Source organism: Schistocerca gregaria, chromosome 5, assembly GCF_023897955.1.
Source record: "Schistocerca gregaria isolate iqSchGreg1 chromosome 5, iqSchGreg1.2, whole genome shotgun sequence".
Taxonomy (NCBI): Eukaryota; Metazoa; Arthropoda; class Insecta; order Orthoptera; family Acrididae; genus Schistocerca; species Schistocerca gregaria.
Window position 1 is genome coordinate 199,551,682 of NC_064924.1, and position 25,741 is coordinate 199,577,422.

At 40.8% G+C, this 25,741-nt stretch overlaps 1 protein-coding gene across 4 annotated transcripts in view; it reads left to right on the forward strand.

Moving 5' to 3' along the window:
• LOC126272502 (uncharacterized) overlaps positions 1-25,741 on the forward strand; it is a 139,118-nt gene that overhangs the window by 32,529 nt on the left and 80,848 nt on the right. For 2 of the 4 annotated variants that reach the window (XM_049975393.1, XM_049975395.1), the window contains exons 3-4: positions 14,518-14,653; positions 14,830-15,004. In XM_049975393.1, coding sequence (XP_049831350.1) covers positions 14,518-14,653; positions 14,830-15,004 — 311 coding nt within the window. Of the gene's footprint in view, positions 1-14,514; positions 14,654-14,829; positions 15,005-25,741 lie in introns of all 4 variants that reach the window. The other 2 variants (XM_049975394.1, XM_049975392.1) reach the window with 1 other exon arrangement.

Consider the following 25,741-nt stretch of genomic DNA (forward strand, 5'->3'; position numbering starts at 1 on the left):
ACATACTTACTGAGTTCTACAGTTAATCTCACTTTAAAAAGACTACTATGCATACAGTTCTATGTAATGAATCTGGGAGTAGACTGACATATGTATTACATTTTCTTTGATGTTAACACCCAAAGTGTTGTATCAAGATTGTTTCAATACAGCTTTCTGTATTACATATTCCAATCAAGTTACAAGACATACACCTACCTAGCTGATTTATATCACCAGATATGAACTTGATACATTGCAATTAAATTGTATTCTCAAGTTATTGATGTCAAGTTTACATTAACTTAAGGAAGTCAAAATTGTAGAAGTGAATGTTGCTCTGAAATGTTGTGTTAGGGGGAGTGTAGTGAGACAATGTTCTACCAGGTGCTAACTGATGTCCCAGTACACCTAACTACATCTACATCTACATATATACTCTGGCAGAGGGTATGCCCCTTGTACTGTTTATTAGGGTTGCTTCCCATCCATACATGTATGGAGTGTGAGGAGAATGATTGTTTGAATGCCTCTGTGGATATGTAATTATCTTAATCTTATCCTCACAATGCCTATGTGAGTGATACATAGGAGACTGTAGTATATTCCTAAAGTTATCATTTAAGCCAGTTCTTGAAACTTTGTTGATAGACTTTCTCTGGGTAGTTTATGTCTATCATCAAGAGTCTTCCAATTCATTTCATTCATGATCTGTCCCACAGATCAAACATGTGACCATCCATCTCTGTATATGTTCAGTATGCCTTGTTAGTCCTGTTTGGTCCCACACATTTGAATAATATTCTAGAACTGGTTATATGAGTGATTTTTAAGCAGTCTCCTTTGTATACTGATTGCACTTCCCCAGTGTTGTACCAGTAAACTGAAGTCTGCCACCTGCTTTCCCCATGACTGAGCTTATGTGATCATTCCATTTCATATCCCTAAAAGTGTCACACCCAGTATTTGTATGAGCTGGCCAGTTCCAACAGTGACTCATTGATGTTCTAGGATACTATGTTTTTTTTTTTCGTTTTGTTAAGTGCAGAATTTTACATTTCTCAACATTTAAAGCAAGTTGCGAATTTTTGCACCATTTTGAACTCTTATAAAGATTTGACTGAATATTTATGCAGCTTCTTTCAGGTAGTACCTCATTACAGGTAACTGCACCATCTGCAAAAAGTCTAAGGTTTCTATTAATATTGTCTGCAAGTTCATTAATGTACAATGTGAACAACAAAGACCGCCACACCTATATCTGACAATGACTTTACATGCAAGATAACATGTATCATCCTCCCTACCAAAAAGTCCTCAATACAGTCACAGATTCCACTTGATACTGCATATGATTGTACAGGTGTGATACTGAGTTAAATACTTTTTGAAAATCAAGGAATACTGCGTATACCCGGTTGCCTTGATCCAAAGCTTTCAGTATGTCATGTGAGAAAAGTGTGAGTTGGGTTTCACATGACTGACATTTTCGAAATCTGTGCTGGTTGGAATTGAGGAGGTCATTCAGTTCAAGATGCATCAGTATGTTTGAACTCAGAATATGTCCTGAGATTCTACAACAAATCAGTGTCAAGGATATTGGATTATAGTTTTTGAGTTACTTGTACTACCCTTCTTGTAGATGGGGGTGACCTGTGCCTTTTTCCAAGAACCGGGTAAGGTTTTTTGTTTGAGGGATCTACAATACATTATAGTTAGAAGAGGGACTAACTCAGCTGCAAATTCAGTGTGGAATCTGACAGGGATTCCATTGGGGACCGGAGCTCTGTTCAATTTTAATGATTTCCACTGTTTCTCAGCATAACTGATACTAATACTTGTTTCATTCACCTTTTCCGTGGCATCAGGATTAAATTGGAGCAATCCTTCTAGTTTTTCCTTTATAAAGGAACATTTGAAAATGGAGTGAAGCATTTCAGCTTTTGCTCTGCAACCCTCAACTTCATTTCCTGTTTCATTCATTAGGGATTGGCCTCTAACTTTGGTGCCATTAATAGCCTTTGCATATGACCAGAATTTCTTGGGGTTTTATAAAAGATCACCTGACAATATTCTGCTATGATAGTCATTGAAGGTATCGTGCTTTTCTCCCTTGACAGCTACATGCATTTCATTCATCATCTCTTTATCTATAGCCCTATGCTTTGTTTTACACCTATTATGTAGTAATCTCTGTTTCCTCAGAAGTTTCTTTGCAATGACTGTATACCATGGAGGTTCCCTCCTGTTATGAGCTGTTTGACTGAGTATATGTCTATCCAGTGCATGTTCAACTATCTTTTAAACTTGAGCCATAGTTCCTCTACATGCTCCTGCCCTGTGTTGAAAGTTTCAAGTTCCTCATTGAGATATGGCATTACTGATTTTTTTATCTAGTTTACTGAACATATGTATCTTTCTGCTTGTTTTAGTTGTCTTTGTACCTTGGCAATCATTGTTGCCACAACTGCGCCATGGTCGCTGATTCCAGTTTTGGTGTGAATACCTCAAAGAAGTCAGGTCTCTTTGTTGCCATTAGCTCCAGCATATTTCTATCACGTACGGGGTTCCTATCTGTACTAGGTAGTTTCCAGAGAATGCATTTAGTAATGTTTCAAAAGATCTGTTATCCACCGCTATCAATACTGTAATTTTTCCAATTAATTGTCGGATAATTAAAGTCACCACCAATGATTAAAGTATGATTGACATCTTACGTACAATGAACTGAGGTTTTCAGTTGCATCGAGAAGGATCCAGTTATCATTTTATGCCTACCACTGATACTGAGATATGTGCCCAAACAGTCTCACGTGCAGCTTCAATTTCTATCTTGGTGCATTTGAGTTTCTTGTCTCCTGCGACAAATACACCACCTCCATTTCCCATTTGCCTATCCTTTTGAAATGTGCTTAAATTTTCCTCAAAAATCTCACTGTTGTCGATTTTAAGTTTCAACCATCTTTCTGTATCTAGTATTATGTGAGCTTCACTGCTTTTCATGAGAGCTCCAAACTCTGTCACTTTGTTGTGATCTTACAATGATACTGGATTTCCTAAGCTGTTGTTTTAATGGATTGGATGGAGACTCACCTAATCTAAGAAACCATTGTGTGTACCCCACACACAGTCAGTTACTTGAGTTGCAGCCTCTGATGTGTAGTGCACACCTGATCCATTTAGGGGGACCCTAAGGTCTCAACCACATGGTGCAAGTCCAGGAAGTCTTAGCCTAGCTTGTCGCAGAATCTTTGAAGTCTCTATTTCAGTCTTTCCACTCAGCTGAGAACCAATGAGCCTTCATCAGTTTTGGTGACAATACTGCAAATTGTGAGCTTTGTTGAAACTCAGTGCACAAGGCTGGTCTTCTCAAACTTCTCTGCCAGTTGGTGGACTGACCCAAGTATGACCTTCGAACCCAGACAATAGGCATCATTTGTTCCAGCGTGCACCACAATCAGTAGCTGACTGCATACTGTTCCATCAATGGCTGCAGGAATAGCCTCTTCAACATGTTGAATGAGGCCCTCAGGCACACACACTGAGTACATGTGGCGTCCTTTCCTGTCCCTTGGTGCCATTTCCGTAAGGGGTACTATCATTCACCTCATATGTTGGAACTGCTGATCATTAATAGGCCCCTACCCTTTTGCTTTTGCCTGCTCTTAACACCAGACAAACAGGTGTTCCCGTTCCCCCCCCCCCCCCCCCCCCCCCCCCAACAAAAATCCATGATGGATCCTTGCTCCTTACATTTGCGTCAATACACAAAAGTTTCCTTATCCCTAGCCAGATACCAGTCCCATATACTGCTACTGTGTTGTTGCTTGGCTCATGAAATCCCTCCTAATGGCCTTACCATCAAATTACCCATTTCTGTCTCTGGTTGCTACCCCTCCTTCCATAGTGACCTCCACCTGTTCAGATTCCGCCAATCCTTAGCCCTCACCAGCGTAGTCCTGCAAACCATATCAACCAAGCCCAATTTTCCTTCCAGTGCCTTCACTCCAACTGCAAAATTCTCCTGCTATGTAATCCCAAATTCCTGAAACCCATGACACACATCGAAATTCTTGCCCTGCAGGAACTTGAGCAACATGCACAACGCCACCTCAAAAAGCTCTCCATCCTACTCACTTCCTACTCCTGCCTCGGAGTACCACTGTCCATGACTTCTACAACAACCTCCAAACCTCCCCCACACCCCCTCATAGCTGACAAACCCTGTCGCATACCTACTACACTTACCCACCCTCCAAAACTCCCTCCCACCACCACACAGGACCAACAGACCCGCGACACAGTTATTGAACTTTCCTCCAGAAGCCTAAGTCCCACAGAAATATCAGTCCTTTCCAAAGGCCTCACCTTTTGCCCCACTCCCAAATTCAACCATGCCAGACTAGTTAAGGACCTTCCCTCCTTCTCCCGGTTCCTACAGTGGAAACACTTTTTCGCCACCAACCCGACCAGTCAGACTCAACCAAAGACCAATATTGAACCTTACCTAACGCAGTTCACTCCTCCATCCAACCATGATTCACCCCCACTGCCTCCAAACCATGCCCTGTTAACTTTCCAGAATTTCTTAACCTTGAACCTTGCCTCAACATCATTCCCCAAATCCCTCAACATGCAAGCTAACCTTACATCCCCAGAAAGAACCGCAGTCCACCATCTAAAAACTGACCCCGATCTTATAATCCTACCTGCTGACAGAGGCTCCACCACTGTTGTTTTGAACCACAAGGATTACGTGGCAGAAGGACTCTGTCAGCTGTCAGATACTTCTACCTACAAACCACGCCACAGTGATCCCATTCCAGTAATCCTGCAAGATCTCCGATCACTACTCAAATCCTTAGACTCATCCCAGAACTCCTCCCCAGAGTCCATCTCTCTACTTACCCCTACCACTCCCCACACTCCCACCTTCTACATGCTTCCTAAAGTCCATAAACCCAACCACTCAGGACGCCCCATTGTGGCCAGTTACTGTGCCCCCACTGAGAGAATCTCTGCTCTCGTAGACTAACGCCTTCAACCTATTACCCGGAACCAATCCTCCTATATAAAAGATACCAACCATTTCCTCAACCGACATTCCTAATGCCCATATACTTACTGCTATTGAACACTACCTTTCCAGACGCCCTATGGATTCCAAACCAACAACCTCCTTCCAAGTCTCCACGACCAACTATATCCTTACCCACAATTACTTCTCCTTTGAAGGCATTACTTACAAACAAATCCGCTGTACGGCTATGGGCACCCGCATGGCACCATCCTATGCAAACCTATTCATGGGACATCTTAAGGAATCCTTCCCAAAATCCCAGAATCCTAAACCCCTTACCTGGTTCAGATTCATTGATGACATCTTTGCTACCTGGATTGAAGGTGAGAACACCTTATTCACTTTGCTTCAGAACCTCAACAACTTCTCCCCCATTTGCTTCACCTGGTCCTCCTCAACCCAACAAGCCACCTTCCTAAATGTTGACCTTCACCTCAGATATGGCTACATCAGTACCTCTGTACATATCAAACTAACCACCAGCAATATCTCCACTTCGACAGCTGCCACCCATTCCATACCAAGAAGTCCCTTCTGTACAGCCTAGCCTTGGTCATCGCATCTGCTGTGAAGAGCGGTCCCTCTCAAAATATACTGAAGGTCTCACTGAAGCCTTCACTAACCGTAATTATCCTCCCATCCTTGTACAAAAACAAATCTCCCATGCCTTATATTTCCAGTCTCCCACCACCTCCCAAAGTCCCACAGTCCGGACACAGAGGAGCATTCCCCTCATAACTCAGTACCATCCAGGACTGGAGCAACTGAATTACATTTCCGCCAGGGTTTTGATTACCTCTCGTCGTGCCCTGAAATGAGAAATGTCCTGCCCACTAAACTTCCCACCCCTCCTACCTTGGTATTCCACCGTCCATTGAACCTACACAATATACTCGTCCATCCTTACACAACCCCTGCTCCCAATCCCTTACCTCATGGCTCATATCCCTGTAATAGACCTAGATGCAAGACCTGTCCCATACATCCTCCTACCACCACCTACTCCAGTCCAGTCACTAACATCACCTAGCCCATCAAAGGCAGGGCTACCTGTGAAACCAGTCATGTGATTTACAAGCTAAGCTACAACCACTGTGCTGCAGTCTATGTAGGCATGACAACCAACAAGCTGTCTGTCCACATGAATGGCCACCAACAAACTGTGGCCAAAAAACAAGTGGACCATCCTGTTGCTGAACACATTGCCAAACATGATATCCCTCATCTCAATGACTGCTTTGCAGCCTGTGCCATGTGAATCCTCCCCACCAACACCAGCATTTCTGAATTGCGCAGGTGGGAACTTTCCCCGCAATACATCCTACGTTCCTGTAACCCTCCTGGCCTCAACCTTCGTTAGTCACTGTCCTCACCCATCCAGCCCCTCCCAGTTCCCATTCCAGCACTACACAGCTGTCATTTCACTGCCACACCCAGTCTTTTAATTTATTTTTATTTCTTTTTATTTCTCTCCTTTCTGCTACTTACCCCCCTCCCCCTGTGCACCTTCTCTCCTACCCTCCGTCTAAACTGCAACACTTCACTGTCCGCCCCTCCAACCATACTATCCCTCCCCCTCCCCATCCTAGCCTCCTCCTTACCCCCACCCAGTCACCACTCCCATCATGCACTGGTGCTGCTGCTTGCAGTGTTAAAGTTGCATTTGTGTGTGTGTGTGTGTGTGTGTGTGTGTGTGTGTGTGTGTGTGTGTGTGTGTGTGTGTGTACTGCTGACAAAGGCCTCCGTGTGAATCTCTTTGTTGTGCCTGTCGCGACTTAGCATTCACGCTATATGGTGAGTAGCAACTTTCCTTCTCTAGTATTGTTACTTTTTCCTTTTGTATAATAGCACGATGAGTTCACACAAATTAGTTGGACAATTTGTCCTGTTTATCCTATTTGAACAGTCTCATCTATTACTTCTATTGTATAATACACATGAATGTTAACACAGGGCTTGAGGATGAAATTGGTAATAACTTCCTAAACATTCTGAACACTTTTAGTGAGGACACAAATGGTAAACACTGCATCAGTGAACACTGCATCATTCCTAGCCCTAGTATGAGGGCTTGCTGAAAAGTAATGCTTCTGGTTTTTATTAATGTTCTACATCTCTATTCTTAATGTGTACATATTTATTTCTGAACATAGTCACCCTGGCAATAACACATTTTTCCCAAGTAGAGACCAGTTTGTGGATACTGTCACTGTAAAATGTTTCACATTGTTGATGGAGTCACAACTTCACCTCTGCTTGCACAACTTCATCAATATCAAAGTGAAGTCCTCAAAGGTGTTCTTTAAGTTTTGGAAACAGATTAGAATTGGTTGAGGCTAAGTCAGAACTGTACAGAGGATGATCGATGACCCAGAGCATCCGATAGTAGCTAGTGTCACAGTGTCATGTGTGAACAGACTCTTCAAATTCATGCTTTCAAGTTACTGAGGGTCTCTCATACATCGACATACACTCCTGGAAACTGAAATAAGAACACCGTGAATTCATTGTCCCAGGAAGGGGAAACTTTATTGACACATTCCTGGGGTCAGATACATCACATGATCACACTGACAGAACCACAGGCACATAGACACAGGCAACAGAGCATGCACAATGTCGGCACTAGTACAGTGTATATCCACCTTTCGCAGCAATGCAGGCTGCTATTCTCCCATGGAGACAATCGTAGAGATGCTGGATGTAGTCCTGTGGAACGGCTTGCTATGCCATTTCCACCTGGCGCCTCAGTTGGACCAGCGTTCATGCTGGACGTGCAGACCGCGTGAGACGACGCTTCATCCAGTCCCAAACATGCTCAATGGGGGACAGATCCGGAGATCTTGCTGGCCAGGGTAGTTGACTTACACCTTCAAGAGCACGTTGGGTGGCACGGGATACATGCGGACATGCATTGTCCTGTTGGAACAGCAAGTTCCCTTGCCGGTCTAGGAATGGAAGAACGATGGGTTCGATGATGGTTTGGATGTACCGTGCACTATTCAGTGTCCTCTCGACGATCACCAGAGGTGTACGGCCAGTGTAGGAGATTGCTCCCCACACCATGATGCCGGGTGTTGGCCCTGTGTGCCTCGGTCGTATGCAGTCCTGATTGTGGCGCTCACCTGCACGGTGCCAAACACGCATACGACCATCATTGGCACCAAGGCAGAAGCGACTCTCATCGCTGAAGACGACATGTCTCCATTCGTCCCTCCATTCACGCCTGTCACGACACCACTGGAGGCGGGCTGCACGATGTTGGGGCGTGAGCGGAAGACGGCCTAACGGTGTGCGGGACCATAGCCCAGCTTCATGGAGACGGTTGCGAATGGTCCTCGCTGATACCCCAGGAGTAACAGTGTCCCTAATTTGCTGGGAAGTGGCGGTGCTGCCCCCTACGGCACTGCGTAGGATCCTACGGTCTTGACGTGCATCCATGCGTCGCTGCGGTCTGGTCCCAGGTAGACAGACACGTGCACCTTCCGCCGACCACTGGTGACAACATCGATGTACTGTGGAGACCTCAGGCCCCACGTGTTGAGCAATTCGGCGGTACGTCCACCCGGCCTCCCGCATGCCCACTATACGCCCTCGCTCAAAGTCCGTCAACTGCACATACGGTTCACGTCCACGCTGTCGCGGCATGCTACCAGTTTTAAAGACTGCGATGGAGCTCCGTATGCCACGGCAAACTGGCTGACACTGACGGCGGCGGTGCACAAATGCTGCGCAGCTAGCGCCATTCGACGGCCAACACCGCGGTTCTTGGTGTGTCCGCTGAGCCGCGCGTGTGATCATTGCTTGTACAGCCCTCTCGCAGTGTCCGGAGCAAGTATGGTGGGTCTGACACACCGGTGTCTATGTGTTCTTTTTTCCATTTCCAGGAGTGTAGTTATGTTACACACACTGCCACGTTACATGCTACAATTTGGAGCCTTCTAACAACAGAATGTTGCAATTTGTGTCAGTGAAATGGGGTAGTCAACTGAATAAAATGCAGGACATGTAATACCTCAACCGATATTCAGAACAAAACAAAAAATTTTGAGCCATTACTTTCTAGCATGCCCTCGTACTTACAGTTGTCGATGGGAAAATTGTGTAGTATTTATAAAAGTTCTTAACCTCTCTGATAATTACTTTTAGATTATAAAGCTAAAGTTAGTATTGGTAAAACCATAATCTAACATGACAGTCACAATACTCCTGCTCATTTCTGTTATACATCGTTACAGCAGTGCTTCTGAATACGGTATCAGATGAATGCGAATGGTATTATTTATATTGATTTGTAACATAGCTTTTACAATGGGTGTTTAAGTAATGCCATAAAAATCATCAGTAACTGAAAACTGACGCCACATTTGTCTTTCTTCAGTTTCCAGAAACACTGGGATACAGTAAATTGAACATTACGGAACAGTCTATTATTATTCTTGTGTAATATAAAGATACTTATTGAAAAATGTAATTTTCTTGTAAGTAACAGTACACCTGACCTTGTGCAGAAAGATATCATGTATTTGCGCAACAATGTGAAGTTTTCTTCACTACACTTCCAGCCAAATCAGTGAATGTGGAACGTCGTACACTTGAATGGAATACAATTCCTACATTATTCAACATACTAAATAAGGTACGGTAACTATAACTGAAGAGAATACCGCACAGACCTGATAATAAAATGTCTAAACCAATAAAACTGTATCTCAACATAAAAGGAACTAATTCCACAATTGTTGCTACATCCAATCCACAAATGGCAAAAATTTTCAATACATTCGCTTTTGAAGCAAAAGTAATTACGTACACAAATATATTTGTGCATTAGAAACTTGAGTGAGGTGTAAGAATAGGTGAATTATTACACTCCATGCAAAACTGTTACACATCAAGAAAGGTGCCTATCATAGGAACAAAAGGAAAAATACATGCTTCTCTTGCATGAAATATGTGTTTATGTTCTCTTACTTTTAACAGAGTAAGCTGCAATTATTATACGCGTATCTGAAAATATTTTTACTTGAATAAGTTGTAGTTTGCCACTGCATCAGTGAGATTTGGCTAGTTTCACATTTATTTCATGATCATTCATGTGTGTTAATAGTTTACAGATTCTTGGAATGCAAAAGCATAGTAACCATTTGCTAATTAAGTAGAGAAATAATTAAAGACAAACATTAATCTTACGGCTTTCTTTCTCACTGCTAGGAGTGCTACTGTCATCCCAGTGTGAGAGGGTAACAAATTCCACAGCAGTGTGTGTCGTGACTTGTGTATGTCAGACTGTTGCAAAACCCATAAAACTGCAGGCCTATAAAAGGATTTCCTGGGCACATAAAATAAATTCTGTTTCTAGTGCATTGCAAATCAGACTTGGGATGAAGCATAGATGGGAACCATTGTAGATGCTAAGTTTTCTGAATTCTGTACAATGTTTAAATTAATTTTTGAGGAGACTTTTCCAAAAGTAACCGCTTGTCAGCAGCAGCTAAGGAAAATGTATCGATAAGAGCAGGTTTTAGAAAATCCTCCCAGATGCTTAAGTTCCTTATAAAAGCACTACAGTACTCCATAGTTCCTATATTACTATCACGGTATAAAATATATACAGGAGGGTGCTGCTTGCTACAGTAAAATCATTCAGAACAAAAAATATATAAGGCAGAATATAAAAGTGAAGTGCTATGGGATGTCATAAAACATGAAACTGAAAAAGGCAGACAGTAGTGTAATAAAGTAAAAATAAAAAATGAGGGGTAGAGTAGTAGAAAACAATGAGGAATTCACAAATTTTGTAAATGACTGTTTCTTCGATACTGCACAGACATTGCAACTAAATATTTATGAAACAATGCAGGAGATTCTAATTAATGTTTAAAAATCCCCAAGGTGATGTAGATAATGCTGAGACATGTAATTTAATATAAGACATATGGGGCTGCAAATGTCAGGTAATATCCCAAAAGTGGATGACAAATGTTGACTATGTGACATCACCAGAAGATGTATCTGACCGCATGTGCAGCATTGGAGCCTATCGGTCTGTCGCATCTGATCATATCAAACCAAACCAAGTATTTATGTCAGTGTGGCTCTGGGTCTACATGTGTAACTTTAGCGTATGGGGCTCAGGCTTCGAGTCGTGCATTTTGCAGGCAATTCTTTTTCCATGGCTTTAGACAGTTGTGTATGTATATTGAGGTAAAATTTATTATTTTATGTACCGGTCTTGTGTTCTCCGCTGATTATTTGCAAAATACAGTATGACAAAAACCTACCGCACTTCATCACAAGTAAATAAGTATAAGCTTCTGAATTGTATGGCTACCAGTAAATGACCAGCATATTCTTTACTAAATAAAGTCTGTAAACAAAAAGAGAAGGGACAAACAGAAAGAAACACAAAATTAGAACTGCTTTTGCTTTGTTACAGCAAGGACAATAATTTGGTGACTTCTATGTTTACAACAGATCACATTTACAAAAGTATTTGAAAGCAGAGCAGCATTGTGGAACAATGTGTAGCACTGCCCCCTACCAGCGAAGGTAGGATCAACAAGCCCAGTTGCAACATGTGCGACGAGGTATGTCACCAGCCAATGTCACATTTTCAACTTTTGTCATCCATCTTTGGGGCATTTCCCGACATTTGCAGTCCCATATGTCTTATACTAAATAACTTGTCCCAGTGTCATCTATGTTGTTCCGGGGATTTTTAAACATTAATAAGAATCACCCTGTATATCACACATCAAGCACAGTGATGATGTTTTCCACTACCGAACTGGAAGTCAGGAAGAAAATATGAACATTAAAAAAATAATAAGATGACAGCTCTATATCAGGTTCCAGTCCCTGCGCAAAAGGCATTCAAATATAACACACAAGCCCCATTATAAAACATAGTAAATGAGTTATTTACTTCGGTTATTTTTCCAGCCTAACTAAAACACTCTTGAGTGATGCCCTTACTAAAGAGAGGAGATGACAGTAGTACTAAAAACTACATCTCAGTTTCACCACTGTCTGCATTCTCAAAAATAATTGAGTTATAAAAGTTATAAAAGATGCACTGATGCTTTACATGAATAAATTTACACTGTAATATTTTACATTACATGTTGCGTAACCACTTCCAGATGTGTCATTTGTGTTTAGTCTTCATCACATTATTTGTGTTTGATTTAAACAGTTATCTCCAGCACCGTGTACGGAACATGTACATTGCTTGTAAACTACATGTAGATGGACACAAGCCTGAAACCAGTCATGTGTTAAATAAAATCACATTCTAATGTGATTGGTATGCTAAGTATTTACACAGTCATGGAGTTCAACTGCATCCATTATGGATAAAGTATATTAAATATAAAACAGTTTTAATGAAGCATAGTGTGCCTTCTGAAGCTAGTGAATTGTAGTATCAGTCATTATAGGGTTCACAAAAGTGATACTTGGAGCTCTTGAAAAGGAATTTTGTGTTACAGGCATATACTTAGACTTGTCCAAGGCTTTTGACACTGTTGGCCAAAAAACACTACTAAATGAAGCACAAGTTGTAAAGGGAATAGCAAATGAGTGGCTCCAGTCGTATCTGGAAAAAACGGAGCAGAAGATAGAAACGGTTTACACATTTACTGATGGTAAATTTCTAGTAAAACAATTGTCAGACAAAAAATATGTGCAAATGTAGTGAATCCTAAGGGTAGCACATTGGGTCCAATTATGTTCTTAACACATATCAGTGACTTTCCAGACAACATGGAGAAATAGTTCTCTTTACTGAAGACAACAACATTATAATCGGTGATAAAATGCCAGAACTCTTATGAATGAAAACAGATGAAACCTCAAGGATGATTGTATTTGGGCACTATGTCATAAATTAACAGATGGTTAATAATAATTAATGAAGCAGTTTTTAAGTTACAGTTGGTATTGCCAGTGTGGGACTACATAGCCAAGATGCATTTGAGACACAAAGATGGCTGATGTGGGACTGAAATCGACTGTGTTCCATAAGAAATAGTGGTACAGCAGTTTATTTCACAATGCAAATTTTTAATCTTCCTAAAAGCTGTTCAACATTGCCTGCACAAAATATTTCTAATAAATTAACATTGAACTTAAAGGAAACAAAGCATAAAGAGGGAAAACAATTCTGTTGCATTAAGTATAGGTCATAAATCTAGAGATTGTGTAACAAACACCAAGTTTTTAGAGATGAATATTAAGTGTTGCTTAACATGGAATTAATACATGTAGATACTGCCAAAAAGAATGCCATTAGCTTGTTGTGCTCTTAGATACGTTTTTAATGAGGCAATATGATATGCGATACACTACACGATGTGACTCGGGATATGACACAGAAGCAACCTGCATTGGTGGAGCTCATAAGAAAATAGTTGAAGCTGCTTAACTGGTATGCATCGGGATGACAGCAGTACGAACTGACATGTATGTGTATCATATTGTCTGGAGCAACAAAGTGTGCTGCTTGCTCCATGCAACTTTGTCATATAATGCACTTTCCTTGCACTATGTCTCATTTACCTTATTGATATAGGTGTTTCTCGAACTTAATAGCCACAAAGTATTGGTTTGAGTTGAGTTCATTGCACCTAGTGTAGACAGGTGCTTTTGCAGTGAAATAAAGCTGGAAACTGATCTAAGCATTTCTCCCCCAGAAACTGGAACAGCAGTGCAATCCATACAAAATTTCTATCTAGATTTCAAAAATACAGTTACTGTTATGAAAAAATTTCACATACAAATTGATATTTTAGTAAAACTCGGGGTCAAAAATATCTTGCTATCAGTTGTGATTTTTGTATATAACAGCTGAATATTATGAGACAGAATTATGACAAGTACCTTCAGGAGACAAAATGTCTGTACTGCTGCTAGACACATTTAAAAGCACATACACTTTTCTAGCTTTCTGAACTAATTATACCTTCATCAGGGAGGAGAGAGGGACATGTTGGGGAAGGTTAAAAAAAGAAGAGGTGACAAAAGATCATCACTCAAGGATGAGAGCAACTGACCTGTTGTAGGAACAAGGGATACGAAGATTGTATTTCTCTTCTGTCATCCTCTCAGCAAGTGAGTCTCTCTTGTGATACCTGAGTGAACTGCCTCACCAATTTGACCTTCCACTTTTTAGGTTAGGGTATGTACTTTTATGTGTGTCTATCAGCAGTACATACACTTTACATCATGAAGGTAGGTACGAACCATCAGTTCCTTGTATTCTTTCTTCAGGTGTTAAGTATTTGCCTGTTACGTCCTCTTGTTGCCGGCAATTCTGTCTCATAATTTTAAACTTTTCTTAAGTGCACTTTGCTTTTCAACAGTGTATATTTTCGTTGTTTATCAGTGGTACCCTGTGTATAGTGAAGTAAATGCGTGTTGTTGAAAATTCTCTTCATACTATTTGCTTTCAGCAGTGTCCGTGTTACTGATTTACCTTCCATTGATGAAACTATGGAAAGTGCTCCTCTTGTTGAGGAAAACACTGTTGATGGCATCAAGAACAGAGACAAAACATCCTCAGTGAATGAAAATGATTTTGCAGAAACAAAGGTTAGTGATGAGTCAGATTTTAACCTTGCCATTAAAGGTTTTAATGCTTGTGTTGACAAAAAAACTCACCAGTAGCTTTAAACCTACTGCTGATTGAAAAGAATCAGAATTATTATTATATATTCACTCATTTTTATAAATTTAGTTTAATTATATGTATTTTCTGTTTTCTGAAGGATAATGAAGATGATATTACTGCGTTAGTTGTGGCAAGTTCAAATATTCGTTCCTCACCTAAAGGGAGAACCAGTGCTGCTGGCAGAAAGAAATCTAAATATATAAGAGATGTAGAAACATCGCTTTCATTATTACTCCCAGACAGCATAGAAGTAGCTGAGGAAAAGGCATTTGGTAAGTGTAATACTGATGTATGTAATTGTTTAATTCCATGGATGTCCTGTAGTATGCTGTAAGAGTGTTCAATACTTTGAGAGGTGGTATAGTGCATATCAGTCCAGGCAGGCTAGGAAAAAACCTTACCTTCATAGTCTCGGATGTTATTGAATTTAGCACACGTTAAAATGAAGGACTAAGTAAGGAACACACATTTTTGTTGTTTTCTCCAAAAACATTTTTGCTCCAAGATACAGCCCTCCAAAGATGACATTGCGCATACGATTTTGAAGATGCGAATTTTGGAAAAAAAATTTAATTGCTGTATCTCTGGAACAGTTATAGATATTTTGTAGTTTTTTCTCTTTTATTTTAAAAAATGCCAATCCATAAAACTTTGCTTTTTTTCTGTTGATTGGTACCATATAGCTCTACATTCCCTGAAAAGGAGAGCTTCCACTTATTGTTTGAACAGGTTTTATTAAACAACTGAAAATTTAGCCATACATAAAACCTATTTTATTACCACATTATCACATAACAGGCTCATAAAAACCAAAAGCTAGCCTGATTTAACATAATTTTAGTTTTGAAAGATGAGTAAGAGACTTATTATTCAAGCATTTTAAATGGTTCCAAAATGTATATGAAAGGTCTAAAGACGTAAAGGTTTCAGTTTATACAACTTGTGTGCACTCTGTTTTGTTCTGAAATTAGCCAGTCAATTAACTAAAAATGTGTTCCACTGCTTCAGTATCTTCCTTCGATATAGAGTGCTGTCTTCCTGTTGAATCAATAGGAACTGAAGCACTTACAGTCTTCGAAACATTGTGAACAGGAAGTAAGCACTGATGGAATTGTTGCTATCCTTCAGCTGGAAACCTATATCCAGCAACCGGTCTATATGGTAGCATAAAGTTCACTACACTTTCATTTGACACATAACTGGTGTCTATGATCTCTGCAATCCACCGGTCACAGTCATACACACACACACCACAAACATCCTCCTTGTCAGGTTATGAATGTGAATATTATCCTGCTGTTTCTGAGGTGTTGGCAGAACGAACGAAATTTCTTCTTTCTTGCTCTTTAAAGTGGATGCAATATGAGTTCGCCCATCACTTTGAGTCCAAAAAAGTGTCTTTTGAATTCCTTTCACAGGAGTAGTTTGTTAGGACCATTCTTCCTTTTTTCTGCTCGTGGAATTCTTTGGTTTCCTCTTTGGGCAAAAGAATGAGGGCTGTGAATGTGAAAGATTTCACAACTCTCGTAAAACCCTCAGCATTCTAAATCGCAGCTACATTTGGTCTGGGAAGATTAAATGTTTTGTAGCGTGGTGCTTCAGCAGGTCTCGTACACCACCACAAGGCCCCTTCCCATGACCAGTAGCACTGTATACCCAGTCAGTTGCCACAAGTGACTTACTCAATTCAAACAGCTGGTAACGGTTTTTAAAATGATTAGGAGTACCATCTGAAATAATGAAGATCTTCTCTGCCCCTATGTCCAGTTGAAGAATTTTGCACATTGCTACCAAAGTATGGGCTGAGTCATGTCCTATGACATCACTTATAATTGCCAACACTTGTGGTCTTGTTTTGAAAATATGTCACTCCTGTAAAAATTGAAACCTAGTCATTACTCCAATGATACCCTTGTACTTCCTGTGGGAGAACTACAGACCAGTTATCAGCAAAATCATAGCGAAGCAGTGAACACAGTTCTTCAGCCTGTACACACCCTTTCATTTCTGCAATGTGTTGTTGTTGCAATTTCATCTGAAGCTAGTGTGTTGCTTCTTTCACTGATCGTTTACCAAATTCATCAGTGAAACTGTCAAAGACAACAGTTTTCTTAATTTGTTTATTTTCCTCCCATGTCACATTTGTAATTTCTACAGGGTTATCTGCTATGTCTTCCAGGCCAAGCGTCTGTAAAGACAGTCCTCACATTCCAAAGCAGTCACCACATTCTTGAAACAAACAAGTCTCTTGCTTTATAGCGGAGATGCTGAATCGCGATAGACACAATAAAAAGATTATTGTGCGTATCGTGACTCAGCATCTCCACTATATGGTGAGTAGCAACTTTCCTTCTCTGGTATTGTTACATTCCATCCTGGATTTTCCATTGTTTGATTGAAGTCTCTCACTTTATGTCACAGACTACTAATGACTTCACATGTCCAACCAAGGTGTGATACATCATGTGCTCCAGTAAGTTTTTCAAAGTTACCACATAAAGTTCAAAATTCATGCAGTACACACATAAACAGACATCACTAGGTGGGTGTGGAACTTAGGTTAGTGCATAAAATTTTGATCTTCCAATAGGTGAAGTTGCATAGTTGCTTTTATAAATTGCAAAAGTTTCTTAAATTTTGTTGGCACTCTGGGGACAACAGTCACATTTATCTTCCAGATAAAATGACTGAATGACTGCAAGGAATGTGGTTCAAAATTGTTTTCTTTGAAAATGTGTCTGGAATAATTGTTAAAACTTGCACCTTTTCACTGTAGAATGCACAGTATTCAACAGCTGAATTGATATTTGTGAAAAATTCCTGGCAAAAGGTGCAAGAGTGTTTTGATTCATTTTCTTCTGAAGATGGAATTTCTACTTTGAGGGGTGAGGTCAGTTTTGTTGTAGTGTATTCATCCGTAGCTTTAGTAATTTCTTTACACTTTCTTGATGCATAAAGCTTATGACTCAACTTCACTGACCATGGCTTCTTAACAGAACTAACACCTATCTCTAGTTGACTGATTCAGGGTATTTATTTGTTCTTCTATTGATGCAAATTTGCATCATCTGCACCATGGGTGGCTTCATCTTGTTCGTATACTGTCATTGTTGTTATTATGTCAAAACATTTAGAACACAAAAAGTCATCACTGGAAACATCTTCACTTTGAAACAGAGTCTTCAAATGAGAACACATATTCCCAACCTGAACAAAGTCTGTTTTTTTGTTTGTCTGTATCATCTGCACCATGGGAGGCTTCACCTTGTTCGTATACTGTCATTGTTGTTATTATCTCAAAACATAGTCAGCAGACATTTCTAACAGTCCTTTTCACAAAACACAGCAACTGTGTCAACAGGCAAATTCCTCACGAAAACACAGAACTCTATGGATGGTCTCATATTTCTTAGAAGCCTCTTCAGTAAACAAATTAGCACTGAACAACTACATACAGAAACCTGCAATGAACAACCACGACAACCTGCAATGAACAACCACGACAAAGAAACTGATAAGAAACTGGAAGCTCTCCTTTATGAGAATATAGTACTACATGCTTGTAATCAACAGAAAAATATCCAACTTTTCTGGATTGGTATTTTGGGAAAAAAGTGTGTAAATTATAAAAATTTTCAAAAGGCGACAGGAAAAGAAATTTGACATATATGTGCAAACAGAGGATACCGTTGTAATCATAAAGCAATTATCTTTCAAATAAAAAAAAAACCTAACAAAATATCTCGAACTGTTACAGATATACAGCATTTGAAAAAAAATTCTGATATTTGCATCATCAAAATGGTGTTCACAGTTTTTTGAATAAAACAAAAAAAGTATGTGTTTCTTACTTACTCCTGATTTTTAACATAGGCTAAATCCAATAACATCCGAGACTATGAAGGTAAACCCTCCCCCCTCCCCCGCCTGAAGTGATACGGATTATGCCTGTGTTTCCCCACTGAACCAATGTTAATCAAGCTGAACTGAAGGTAAAAAGATAAGAGGGGTGGAGAATCAGGTTTCTGGTATTCTTTCAAATTAATTTTGTTTCACACTGAACATAAATTACACAAATTTTCTTTCTGTTTATTTTTTCCTATCATCACATCTTCATATTGTCATCTGGAATTGGTAACACAAATAAGAAAGGACATTTAACAGACATGTAAAAAACCATGAATCGCTAGAGGGATTGAAGTATATTGTGAAAGGAAAAGGGCAGTGTACCTATTGCCAAGAATAAGTGAAGATCCTGCGTTAGTTGCACATAATAAAAACTAGTCAAAATCACTAAGAAAAGTTATTAAAAATAAAGGAAAATGCACATTATATCTGAAATCAGTAACACCAGTAACTTACTTAAGCCTGTAAGGAACATAGTAAAATGAAAGATAGGGCAATAGGTCACAGAGCAGCATATCATCACCATTGATTTAAATGAAAGGGCTATAAATGATCAGTCAGAGGTAGCAGATATTTTTAATAATTATTTCTGAAATGGAGTAGAAAATATAGTGATAAACAATCCAAGAGAAAAATCAAAGCAGTATATTAAAAAGCAAATCACATATAATTCAATCATATTAATGTTTCACAAACTACTTCTTCTGAAATTAAGAAAAGTAAACTTTCTCTCAAAAATAAAAGCTCATCTGGATTTGTTGATGTCTCCAGCACAATACAGAAGATTTTGTTCCCATATAATAAGTGCTGTCTTTTCTGAAATATGTACTGCACCACTAATGCATGACATTTTGCTAAGAGATTGAAATAAGCCATTGTAAAAATCCTGAGTAAGTAATAGGAGAGATATCGATAAATACTGACCAATCTCACTACAGATATCATTTTGCAAAATTTTTGAGAAGGTGATGTATTCTAGAATAGTGTCCCACCTGAGCAACAATAATCCAGTTAGGATTTCAGAAGAGTTGCTCTACTGAGAATGCCATTTACACATTCACTCACCAAAGTTTACAAGCATTAAATAACAAAAGAGCTGTGGTTGCTGTTTTAGATGACGTACCAAAGGCACTTGACTGTGTAAAACACAATGTTCTCCTAAATAAAATTAGGTTTCTGGAATTAATGGTATAGTCAACAAATGTATAGTGTCAAGTTGTACTTCATAATTCAGTTAATCTAACTACACGCAGCAAGCGGCTACATGGGTAGCAGGGGTTGCGTGGCCTGGACTGGGCAGTTTTTTAGGTTAGATGGCCTCGGGCAAGTACAGAAAGCCGGCCGCGGTGGTCTCGCGGTTCTAGGCGCTCAGTCCGGAACCGCGCGACTGCTACGGTCGCAGGTTCGAATCCTGCCTCGAGCATGGATGTGTGTGATGTCCTTAGGTTAGTTAGGTTTAAGTAGTTCTAAGTTCTAGGGGACTGATGACCAAAGATGTTAAGTCCCATAGTGCTCAGAGCCATTTGAACCAAGTACAGAAAGGGCAACAGCCTCAAAGGGTGCGGGGCCAAGTCAGGACATGTGGGGACCAAGCAGCAATCAGTATTGTAATTGTAAACTGCATTGTTAAAGTGCCGGAACTTCAAGCGCTGATAGAAAGCACTGAAGCTGAAATCGTTATAGGTACAGAAAGCTGGCTGAAGCGAGAGATAAATTCAGCCGAAATTTTCCCAAAGGCTAAGACGGTGTTTAGATAGGATAGATTGCATGCAACCGGTGTGGCATGTTTGTCGCTGTTAGTAATAGTTAATCCTGTAGTGAAGTAGAAGTGGATAGTTCGTTTGAAGTATTATGGGTGGAGGTTATACTCAACAACTGAGCTAGGTTAGTAATTGGCTCCTTTTACCGACCTCCCGACTCAGCAGCATTAGTGGCAGAACAACTGAGAGAAAATTTGGAATAAATTTCACATAAATTTTCTCAGCATGTTATAGTCTTAGGTGGAGATTTCAATTTACCAGATATAGACTGGGACACTCAGATGTTTAGGACGGGTGGTAGGGACAGAGCATCGAGTGACATTATACTGAGTGCACTATCCGAAAAACTCAAGCAATTAAACAGAGAACCGACTCGTGGAGATAACATCTTGGACCAACTGATAACAAACAGACTCGAACTTTTCGACTCTGTAAGTGCAGAACAGGGAATCAGTGATCATAAGGCCGTTACAGCATCCCTGAATATGGAAGTTAATAGGAATATAAAAAAAAGGGAGGAAGGTTTATCTGTTTGGAAATAGTAATAGAAGGCAGATTACAGACTACCTAACAGATCAAAACAAAAATTTCTGTTCCGACACTAACAATGTTGAGTGTTTATGGAAAAAGTTTAAGGGAATTGTAAAATGTGTTTTAGGCAGGTACATGCCGAGTAAAACTGTGAGGGATGGGAAAAACTCACCGTGGTTCAACAACAAAGTTAGGAAACTACTGCAAAAGCAAAGAGAGCTTCACTCCAAGTTTAAACACAGCCAAAAGCTCTCAGACAAACAGAAAATAAACGATGTCAAAGTTAGCGTAAGGAGGGCTATGTGTGAAGCGGTCAGTGAATTCCAAAGTAAAATTCTATGTACCGACTTGACAGAAAATCCCAGGAAGTTCTGGTCTTACGTTAAATCAGTAAGTGGCTCGAAACAGCAGATCCAGACACTCCGGGATGATGATGGCATTGAAACAGAGGATGACACGCGTAAAGCTGAAATACTAAACACCTTTTTCCAAAACTGTTTCACAGAGGAGGACCACACTGCGGTTCCTTCTCTAAATCCTCACACAAACGAAAAAATGGCTGACATCGAAATAAGTGTCCAAAGAATAGAAAAGCAACTGGAATCACTCAACAGAGGAAAGTCCACTGGACCTGACGGGATACCAATTCGTTTCTACACAGAGTACGCGAAAGAACTTGCCCCCTTCTAACAGCCGTGTACCGCAAGTCTCTAGAGGAACGGAAGGTTCCAAATGATTGGAAAAGAGCACAGGTAGTCCCAGTCTTCAAGAAGGGTCGTCGAGCTGATGCACAAAACTGTAGACCTATATCTCTGATGAAACTTCCTGGCAGATTAAAACTGTGTGCCCGACCGAGACTCGAACTTGGGACCTTTGCCTTTTGTGGGCAAGTGCTCTACCATCTGAGCTACCGAAGCACGACTCACGCCCGGTACTCACAGCTTTACTTCTGCCAGTCTCCCGTCTCCTACCTTCCAAACTTTACAGAAGCTCTCCTGTGAACCTTACAGGACTAGCACTCCTGAAAGAAAGGATATTGCGGAGACATGGCTTAGCCACAGCCTGGGGGAGGTTTCCAGAATGAGATTTTCACTCTGCAGCGGAGTGTGCGCTGATATGAAACTTCCTGGCAGATTAAAACTGTGTGCCCGACCGAGACTCGAACTCGGGACCTTTGCCTTTCGCGGGCAAGTGCTCTACCATCTGAGCTACCGAAGCACGACTCACGCCCAGTACTCACAGCTTTACTTCTGCCAGTCTCTCGTCTCCTACCTTCCAAACTTTACAGAAGCTCTCCTGTGAACCTTACAGGACTAGCACTCCTGAAAGAAAGGATATTGCGGAGACATGGCTTAGCCACAGCCTGGGGGAGGTTTCCAGAATGAGATTTTCACTCTGCAGCGGAGTGTGCACTGATATGAAACTTCCTGGCAGATTAAAACTGTGTGCCCGACCGAGACTCGAACTCGGGCAACTGTAGTTATTGTCTTCTCAGATTTTCAAATGTTCTTGATTCCTTCTTGTTTTGCTCTCTAGTGACTCTCTCTGTGTACAGTGTATTGGATGATTTTTGCCACCTATACTGAAAAAGTTGTATTTCTTTTAATCCATTCGTCTGATCTGTAGTCAGAAGCGTTTCTGTTTCTAAAAACTAGGAGTTTTATTAATTTTATTTGTGTATATTTCTATGTGCACATCCAAATTTGCAGCTATATACAAACTTAGGGTTGCCACAAGTTCTGGAAATCAGGGAATATCAGGGAATTTCAAACATATCAGGGAAATATGAGGGAAATTAGAAAAAAAATTGGAAAAATCTTGTTTTGTCTCAGTAGAAGAAATGGTTTGTTTACTGAGATCTCATGCATCGTCACTGGCTGGACGCAACTGAGTGCGTGCGCTGCTTCCCTACTCCCTCACTCTTCCTGCTTTTCCCCCTTCTACCACTCCCTTCATCTTATGGTCAGTGATGCAACTACATCTTGCCACTAGCCTAGTAGCTGGCAACAAGAGGCAGTGAGGCGTGAGAAGTAGTTTGTTTGGATCTGATTCTCAGAGACTGTTGACACAGCAGCCATAGGTGTGCATAAGATGCATCTGAATGATTGTGTAAATGTGTGTGCACTCTTGTTTTCTGACAAAGGCTTTTGGCAAAAATTTAATTATGAGAGTGTGATTATCATTTCTGTGTGCCTATCGGTGGCTCAGCAATCATCTTTACAGTGAGTTGCTACCTATCCTCATTAGTATTGTTTCTCAGAGTATTTGCACAAGTAATCTGTTGCGTGGATTGATCACGACAGTCTTATTTCATTAAGATGGTGTCCATAACAAGTGAATATCTGGCCACAGGAGTAGACTTCCATGATGGACCAAAACTACAGGTCATTGCTATGGTCATCTCTTAACGCATCGGGCCTGCCGATCTGAATCCCATAGTTTCCCACTAATGTGCTGGCCCTGCCTGTCGGATCTAGCCTCACCGATCTGCCCACAGGCCGGGACTGTTTGTGTGGATCTTCGTGATTTGTCCATGGATCCAGGAATGTGGTGCTCCTCGCCAGGCCAGAGGCCATGGCTGCTTTGACACTTTGAAAGTAGTTTATATATTAGAAAGCACGGACCATAAGAAAAAAATAAATGTGGTGGTCGGTGCCAGTTTGTATGCTATGTACTCGCGTATTTCTTGAAAGAAAAGTCACACAGTATCTGTAAATAATAGACATAACACCGTGCCGCCCCCCTCCCCCCTTCCTTGAACAATGTACCTTGCCGTTGGTGGGGAGGCTTATGTGCCTCATGGAAGGGTATCTGTTGAGAGGCCAGACAAACATGTGGTTCCTGAAGAGGGGAAGCAGCCTTTTCAGTAGCTGCAGGGGGGAACAGACTGGATGACCAATGGAGCTGGCCTTGTAACATCAACCAAAACAGCATTGCTGTGCTGATGCTGCGAACAGCTGATAGCAGGGGGGAACTATAGCCGTAATTTTTCCCAAGTGAATGCAGCTTTACTGTTTGGTTAAATGCTGATGGCATCCTCTTGGGTAAAATATTCTGATCTATGGGCAGGGACTACTCACGACAACGTCGTTATCAGCATAAACAAAACTGGCGTTCTACAGATCGACATGTGGAATGTGAGATCCCTTAATTGTACAGGTAGCTTAGAAAACTTAAAAGGGGGAATGGATAGGTTAAAGTGAGGTATAGTGGGAATTAGTGAAGTTCGGTGGCAGGAAAAGCAAGACTTCTCGTCTGGTGAATATAAAGTTATAAATACAAAACCAAATAGTGGTAACACAGGAGTAGGTTTAATAATGAATAAAAAAATAGGAATGAGGGTAAGCTACTATGAACAGCGTAGTGAATGCATTATTGTAGCCAAGGTAGACACAAAGCCCATGCCTACCACAGTAATACAAGTTAATATGCCAACTAGCTCCACAGATGCAGAAGAGATTGAAGAAGTGTATGATGAGATAAATGAAATTATTCAGATAGTTAAGGAAGATGAAAATTTAATCGTCATTGGGGACAGGAATTTGACAGCAGGGAAAGGAAGAGAAGGAAAAGTAGTAGATGAATATGGACTGGGGGTAAGGAATGATAGAGGAAGCTGTGTGGTAGAATTTTGCACGAAGCACAACTTAACTGTAGCTAACACTTCATTTAAGAATCATGAAAGAAGGCTGTCTATGTGGAAGAGACCTGGATACACCGGAAGGTTTCAGATTGTTTATACACTGAAGCGGCAAAGAAACTGGTATGCTTATTCAAATACAGAGGTATGTAAACAGGCAGAATATGGTTATGCAGCCAGCAACGCCTGTATAAGACAACAAGTGTCTGGCGCAGTTGTTAGATTTGTTACTGCTGCTACCATGGCAGGTTATCAAGATTTAAGTTGAATCGAACGTGGTGTTATAGTTGGCACACAAGCAATGAGACACAGCATCTCCGAGGTGGTGACGAAGTGGGGATTTTAGCATATGATCATTTCACAAGTGTACTATGATTATGAGGAATCCAGTAAAACATCAAATCTCTGACATCACTACAGCCGGAAATAGATCCTGCAAATATGGGACCAGCAAGGACTGAAGAGAATCATTCAATGTGACAGAAGTGTTATGACTCGCAGATCTTTCAAAATACCGCTGTGCAGTTACGCAAGTGGTAGCCTCTCGTGTTGCCCTTTTATCATTGTCAAAAACAATCGAATCAATCCTACCGCGCTTGGGCTGCTGAACGTCATGGCCTCAGTAGAAAGTGTCAATTTGTTACTGAAGTTCACAAAGAACACTACGCCGATTCCATGGTATGGGATGTTATTTTCCGATCAGCGTGCGGCAAAGAAGTTAGGCAACATGCCCTTCATTTGGCAAATCCGACTCTAGATGAAGAGCTATCCATCGCTCAGTCTATGAAATTTCTCGCACCCCTGGAGCGCAAATAGAGGCATGGGGTGACGTCGGGGAAATACAACCTCTGTGCGATGTTGACGAAGCGTGTGGCATGTCCCCGCCAGCCAATGTGGGCGCAGTACACTCCCAAGCACAGCCTCGGCCTAACTGTAAACAGACCTCTAAGAAACTGTAGCAGAACCCACGGCAACTTCCTTCATGTCCGTGGTGTTTTACGAAACATTCACAAGAAGATTGTCCACAACGTTGGGCCGTGTGTCACAAATGCAAAAAAAAGGGTCATGTGGCATCCGTTTGAAAATCCAACCGCATACATGATGTTCATGAACATGACGCTGATTCTGATTCTGTGTTGTCTGTCAATTGTACTTCTTCCCTTTCAGGGAAG